The sequence below is a fragment of the Xiphophorus couchianus genome, chromosome 20, assembly GCF_001444195.1.
Source record: "Xiphophorus couchianus chromosome 20, X_couchianus-1.0, whole genome shotgun sequence".
NCBI lineage: Eukaryota > Metazoa > Chordata > Actinopteri > Cyprinodontiformes > Poeciliidae > Xiphophorus > Xiphophorus couchianus.
The window spans coordinates 2760641-2767997 of NC_040247.1; the positions used below are offsets into that span (position 1 = coordinate 2760641).

The 7357-nt window shown below is 43.0% G+C and overlaps 1 protein-coding gene across 1 annotated transcript; it reads right to left on the reverse strand.

Moving 5' to 3' along the window:
- Nucleotides 1-908: 908 nt before the first annotated feature.
- LOC114136078 (inositol hexakisphosphate kinase 1-like) lies at nucleotides 909-7044 on the reverse strand. Its single transcript, XM_028003865.1, has 4 exons — nucleotides 6925-7044; nucleotides 4221-4454; nucleotides 4074-4140; nucleotides 909-2886 (listed from the first exon to the last, which is right to left on the reverse strand). Exons 2-4 carry the CDS (start codon nucleotides 4419-4421, stop codon nucleotides 2879-2881), a joined length of 276 nt encoding a protein of 91 aa, XP_027859666.1. The 5' UTR covers nucleotides 4422-4454; nucleotides 6925-7044; the 3' UTR covers nucleotides 909-2878.
- Between the last annotated feature and the right edge of the window lie 313 nt (nucleotides 7045-7357).

Genomic DNA, 7357 nt, shown 5'->3' on the forward strand with positions numbered 1-7357 from the left:
CCTGATGCGTTTCCTTCGCCATTCTACCTGCATGCCACACAGTCTGACGCCCAGCTTCGGCGTAGTGGTTTCTTTGCATTTCTTTATCTGGCGGGTCACCTTCTCCGAGGTGTCGTCGCCGTGCTGCCGGGTTCCCATCTTCAGGTTCCAGGATGCAGGGGAAGGAAAAGGGTGAACTACGTTCTCCAGCAGCAGGCCATCTGGTTGAGACGCTGCAGTTAGGGAATAAAACCTGGAGGATTTCATCGACCGCAGACTGACTGATCTAGTTTTAAGAATGTCAGTTGGAAAAATATATTTGATTTAAAAAAGAAATAAAAGATTTCTGCTTTCTTTTACACCAAAAGTTGGGATTTACAGGCTTGAAAATTTCAACCGATTCCAATATTTGATATTTATACTTCTGTTATGAACAATGCCTGATATTTACTGATATTATATGAATTTTGTCAACCATTTTGATACCCTGAAAAAACAATCAGGCAAGTTTTACTAATTGAATCGATCCAGATGTGTTTTAAAAAAATATTCTGTCCACGACTTTAAGTACTTTTAAAATGTTGATAGACGAGAATTTTTTTTTAAAATTTTGCTCCTTCAAATTAAGGGACATGAGTTTTTATAGTTTTTAATAATTTGTGGATAAAAACAAACGTTTAAAAATGAAGTTACGAGATTTTTTTTGTGTCTCTGTTGTTTTTAACTGTATGAATATAATCGCCTTCCAAAAATAATGGCTTATGTCATTTTGTGCCAAAAGCGATATTTTTTTTGTTGCTTAAATAAAATGTAGGTATTAAAAAAGCCATAGTCTGAGAACGATAAAAACATAATATTCTTCATAATTCTTGGTTTAACTTATTTTTTTAAGAAGTTCTATTAAAATAAGCTAAAAAAATACACTCCAGTTTTTGAAGATTGCAAATATTTATGCAGATTTATGTATTTATTTGCACTAGTGAATGATTGTGAGTTCATCCCATTTCCCTGTCAAAGAATCTCTTTTATCGGTCTGTTTCTAGACTTTGCCCAGGTCAGAGCGAAACTCACAGAGGACAGAGTAAAATTACTTATCAACTGCATGTCCCTGTTTCACAAGGGAAATTTTGTGTCTCCCCGTCTGTGCAGACAATTACTGCGTCTAATGGCCTGAGTTTTGGACGTTGTCCCACTAGGCCGCCTTCATATGAGGGGAGTCCAACGTTGGGTGGCCTCTCAGATGGTTGGCTTACAGCGCCCCACAGAGTGAGGGTCTCAGCCACCTGCAAAGCAACTCTACGTCCCTGGAGAAGTGTACACTTCCTAACTCAGGGTGTTCCCATGGGAACTATACAGAGCAGAAAAATGGTGACCACAGATGCCTCCCTGTCAGGCTGCGGGGGGATCTTCGAAGGGAAATCAGTGAATAGGACATGGGACAGACACATGCGTGTGTTCCATATAAATTATCTGGAACTGCTGGCTGTTCTGACACTGAAACATTTCCTCCTTTTCCTAAAGGGTCATCACGTATTAGTTCAGACAGACAACACAACTGTGGTGGCATACATAAACCAACAAGGGGGTCTAAGATCCCATCATCTTCATATGCTGGCCCACAAGCTGGTCACTTGGAGCAGCAATCATTTTCTGTCACTAAGGGCCACTCATATCCCAGGAGTGTTAAACCGGGGAGCAGACCTTCTCTCCAGGGGAAACCCTCCGTATGCAGAATGGAGACTTCACCCCGAGGTAGTCAGGATGATCTGGCTGCGTTACGGGCAGGCCTCAATAGACCTATTTGCGTCTCGGGAAAACCGACAGTGTCCTCCGTTTTTCTCCCTTCATGACTGGGAAGCACCTTTGGGGGCGGATGCTCTCTCCCACCAGTGACCCCGAGCTCTCCTGTATGCATTCCTTCCTGTAGCCCTCATTCTGCCGACGATAGCCAGAGTTCGAGCCGAAGGTTTGTCAATGATTCTCATTGAACCTCACTGGCCATCGAAGGACTGGTTGGCAGAGATAATCCAGCTTCTCCAGGGAGAACCATGGCCTCTACCTCTGCAGCGGGACCTGTTGTCTCAGGCAGGGGGGGAAGACTGGCACTATGGGCCTGGCCTGTGAGTGGTTCAATTTACACTCTGTAGGTCTCCCACACAATGTTATTGAGACGATCCAGAGTGCGAGGGCCCCCGCCACCAGGTCTCTGTATGACTGCAAATGGGCCATATTTGAAAAATGGTGTGCAGAAGCACATGAAATACCCATTCAGTGCTCTGTAGTTACCATTTTGACTTTCCTGCAGGACCTGCTGGATAAGGGTAAGGCTTTTTCCACCATAAAAGTGTACTTGGCAGCGATCTCAGCTTGCCATGTTGGTTTTGGTGGGAAAAATGTGGGACAGCACCCCTTGGTTTGCCGGTTTATGAAGGGAGTTTGTCGTCGGCTTCCTGTCTCAAAACCCCTGGCTCCGTCATGGGACCTTCCCCTGGTTCTGGATGCTCTGATGGATGCTCCATCTGAATATGGATCAGGTTCTCCAGTCCGAACAGGTAGCCAAAGCCAGGTAGGTCCGGGCCTTTGTGCAACACCTTGTCGTTGAGAAAACCCCTGTAGGTGGAGTGGGCAAAATTAATCATTCGAATGTCCACCAGAGGGGGCTGCTAAGGCAGCGGTGGGGAGGGACATTTTGACGGGGGGGCAGGGCACAAAGGGGGCAGGAGTCCGTCACGCTGGGCAGGAAGGGGGGCGGGCGAATGTCCGGGTCCCTGAGAGGACAGGGGCTCCAGGTCCGAGTCCTGGTTCTGGTTGAAGTCCGTTTCTCTGGAAATGTCTGAGTGAGGAGAGGGAGCGGCGTGAATGTCTGCAGGGGCGGCGCTCTGCCCAGGGCCGGGTGCCTTCAGACTCCTGCAGCAGATTGAGAAGAGTCAATCAGGTCCGAAACGGTCCGGTTTATAAACTAACAGAACCAGGAAGGTTTCACAACTTATAGACCCATAACAGTTGTTACATTTTCAGCTGCTCTGAGTCAAACCATCCAAACTAACTGCAAAAGCTGTTCCCCTCTTTCATGTTGTTTCTTTCAGTGGTTCTTAGTGCAGCGCCCCCTCTGGTGAGGAGGGGAACAGGTTGCCCAAAAAGTTTGTTTGGTTTGACTCCACAGCAGCTGAAAATGTAAGAAATGTTGACATTTTGTTCCCAAATCAAACCGAGTCTATCAGGTGTAAAAACTGTCCTGTTTTTGGATTGTGGGAGAAAACTGGAAAACCTGGGGAGGAACGCAGGCCGGGTTCAAACCCAGAACCTTCTTACTACAAGGCGTCAGTGGTACCTATTAATTTATTACATTACTGTGATTATTATTAGTTTAGTTATTGATTCTAGAGTGCGAACATTTACCGTATGTGCTCCTGTTTTATCCACAGTGCGGTTCACAGGAATATCAAAAGTGAGTGGAACCTCGTCCATGTTGATGATGTGCTCTGGCCGGTTCTTTTTTTCAGTAATCTTGTTTTTGCAATATGCACGGAAAGTGGCCAGCTTTTCTTGGTAGTCTTTTGGCAGTTGCTGTGAAACAGTAGTTCATGTGCGGATGGAGAGATTACGTCTTTTCATAAACCAAAAGCACCAAGAAGGACCGCCTCTAAATTTATTGATGTTAAGTTCGCATGCTAGCGCTGTTGCCTTCATTCCAATAGTGATTGTACTGACACTTCTACTTGCTGCTCTCTGTTCAACAACCCACTGTTCGAGTTTGTCCTCCAACTGTAGCCATCTCGCTTTGTTCCCTCGAAACCTCGTTTAGTCTTCTTTACTTGGAGCAGGTCATCTAGTTGCTTCCTCCACTTCCGCACCATTCATTCGTTAATGTTAAATTCTCTCGCCGCTGCTCTATTCCCGTGTTCTACTGAGTGACTGATCGCCTTGAGTTTAAACTCTGCGTTGTAAGCGTATCTCTTAATAGGAGCCATTTTGGGGTCGTTACACAAACACACAAATGGAAATGAAACGGCATGCTTTGCGCAGTCATATATACCAGCATGCACCATGCGCTTCTTCTTCTACAGGGGAAAATGAAGTCGGCGGCTGCTTACCGTAGTTGCGAGAACTGTTGTGGCTCAATACTGGTCCATATATAAGGCACACCAGGCGCACTGTTGGCTTTTGAGAAAATTGAAGGTTTTTAGGTGCGCCTTATAGTGAGGAAAATACGGTAATTAGAAACCTGCCCATCTGCTCACCTTTCCCCCGTAGATGATGAGCAGCGAGGAAGAGTAGAAGCTGTAGGACTCCTGCCTCTCTAGCACCACCTTCAGTCTGCGGAGATTATTTATGATCGGCTCAAAGAGATCCCGCCTCAGGCCCTTCCCGTTGTCCAGGAACTGGCGGAGCGCCTGGTGGAAGCCTTCGACCGATAGGCCGCTCCCGTAGTATTTGTCCATGCACAGGTAGACGCCGGTGCTCAGCTGGTACACCTGCAGAGGGAGAGGGCGGAGTTTAAATAATTCATCACCAAAATCGCTCTGCAGACAGTAATACTTGCTGCAGCTCTGTGAGGTTTTAAAGGTGAGATATTACGCTTCCTTTAACAAGTTAGGAAAGGTCTAAACAACACATGCTCATTACTTTTTTAGCACAAAATGATTCTTAGATAACGAGATTTTAGTCTGCTCAGTTCTGCCTATTGTGAGCTGTTCTAGGGCGTCCTGTCACATTAAATCCAAACAAGCTGCTGCTGGCCAACTCAACGTTTATACTCACATGTAAAAATGGCTGCAAACAGATGCACAATCATACAACAACACATTGATGAAAAGCAGAAGTGAAGCCTCCTGCACAGTCAACAAAAATGCAGAAAGTGGTTTCTGGATGGTAAGTCAAAAACAAAACACTTGTGTTTTCCAGCAGCCATTGTACAGCACATGCAGCGATAAAACCAGCTGACCAAATGTTCTGGAGCTCAGCCTGGGTTGCTAGGTAACAGGCTGGCTTGCTAGGTAACAGCACCTAGATTGTGGCTCAACAATCAGGAAGTTTTTGAAATGGCTTATTTTCCAGACACCAGAAAACATTAACTTATTGCCATAACCCCCCCCAAAAAACACAGCTGGGTGGGTTATTTTAAGCACTTGGGCTGTTTTTTTAGAAGCACTAAAAACCCAAACAAAGGACCAAAAATGTGCAAAGTGTGAATTTTACATAATAGGTCCTCTTTAAATGGGTAGTATTATGTATTTACCAGGCACATAGTGCCACTCTATATCATAATCAAGAAACTGTTACTTTCAACTTGTTATAAAAATGCTATATAAATATTACACATGACTGAAAAGAAATTTCACTTCCTGATTTAAGGCCTTGAAATTGGCCATGTAATCCATATAAATATTCCAAACACCAGAGATATTTTGCTTTTAAAAATCGAGAAAAAAAAATAAAAAATAAAGGTCTGCTACAATAGTTCTTATTTTACTGATTATTTTTTGGTTGAATTATTCCCTCTGTTTCTGGATACTCTACATCAGGAAGAATCTTTGATCCTACCTTTTGCCTTCTTACAGTTGTTATCATACGTAACCATGACAACAAGGTATTGTTGTTTTTTTTTTACAATTTGGACAAGCGGATTAGCATCTAAAAACTCAAAATAACACCTGAATTATCATCACAAATTCCAGAGGGGTTGAAAAGGAGGCTTCAAGGATGCAGAGCAGGAGGTTCAAGCATTTCTTCCATCAATCAATGTTTCTCTTCCCGGCTTCCTAACCGTATATTCAGATAGCAAATGAGGTGGATTAGCAGTGATTGCCAACAACTGATCGTGTCACCTGGGACATGTTATAATAGAAAATAGTCTCTGCTGCATGAAAATGAATCTGTCAGCATGTCATGACAGTGATACAGCAACAGCCTTCAATCAGAGGATTCTTCAAATTCGTTGCATAACTGACTGCTACTGGAGGTCCTTCCTTGATGCCCACAGCATCACCATCCACTCTCTTTAAAGATACTTGGATAACATTTAATTTTCTTTTGGGATAAATCAAAGTATTTTTCAATTTGAATGATTAATATAAATATAAATAAATAAACTAAGTCAAGAAATGTTGGACTTTTCTTGACTTAGTTAAGAAAAGTCAAACCACAAAGGATCACAACATAGGTGATCTTTGATCACCTATGTTATATAAAGCTTGTTTAAGCTAAAATGTCAGTGTTTAGATGTTTATAAAAATTAATTGATAAAGTGCAAATGCAAATTGTACCGTAATTATAATATATCCAAGCAAATACTGATTTATTCAAATCAATAAATTCCTATAAATAGTTAAATATGTGTTGGCAGGGCTGAGTCCCCGGGTGGTAAAACCTACCAACGCCTCTGGTCTTTGGTACAATCATATTTACACAGAGGTAGCTTCCAGCGAATGAAACTTTTGGAGAAACAACATCTTATCTCAACATCTTAACTCCCGATCAGTGTGATCCAGAGGCTCGGCCATTATCCGCTAGCAGAAGGACTTAATGCCACATTACACGTTTATAGAGACAGGTATCGGTTAGCGTTAGCTGCCGAACTGGCCAGCTTCTTGACCTTAGCCTGACAACCAGCAAGAGAAATAAGTCGATCACTTTCAGCATTTAAATAAGCTTTGACTCAAAATAAAACATCACCTCGTTTTATACTATCGTCCGTCGTAATTCCACCTTCATTAAGAGCAGCTCTGACCCGAAAGGCTCGCCCGGAAAACACTGTCGTTACACAGAGTCTAGTTGCCGTTAAGTAGCCTCGCATGCTAACGGTGCAAGCTAACATCACGGACTGACGTTACGCTCCGGTCATCCGATCTGTTACGAGCAGCAAATTTTTTAAACTAGCGATTTAAAATCTCTCCCTAAAATTTTATACAATACAGGTAAAACAGACAGAAGAAATGTACTTACAGATTCTTTCGTAGGACAGCCAACCCGCAGACTCCGCGCCAACGGACTGCTAAAGAAAAGACGCTTGATTTTGAAACCCCATATCCATCCGCAGTTAACAATTTTATGTTTTCCAAGAAACACAAGATTAATTTTGAGAGTGCTACATCGGTTTATAACAGATATAAAACCGATGTAGCACTCACAAACGTTCTCAATGAAAATAAATAAATATAGTCCTCCTTATTCAAATGTGCTATGGAACTATTTTCTTCAGTGGATGTGTATAGTGCCTATTTCAATTCACCAACCTTTATTGACAACGGTGCCAACAGTACGGTACGGTACGGTACGGAGCCCTCTAGGGAACATGGGGAATTTTTTTTCTTTTGCGTTTCCTCGCAATACTTTTGCGTTCCCTCGCAAAACCTTTGCATTACCTCGCAAAACTTTT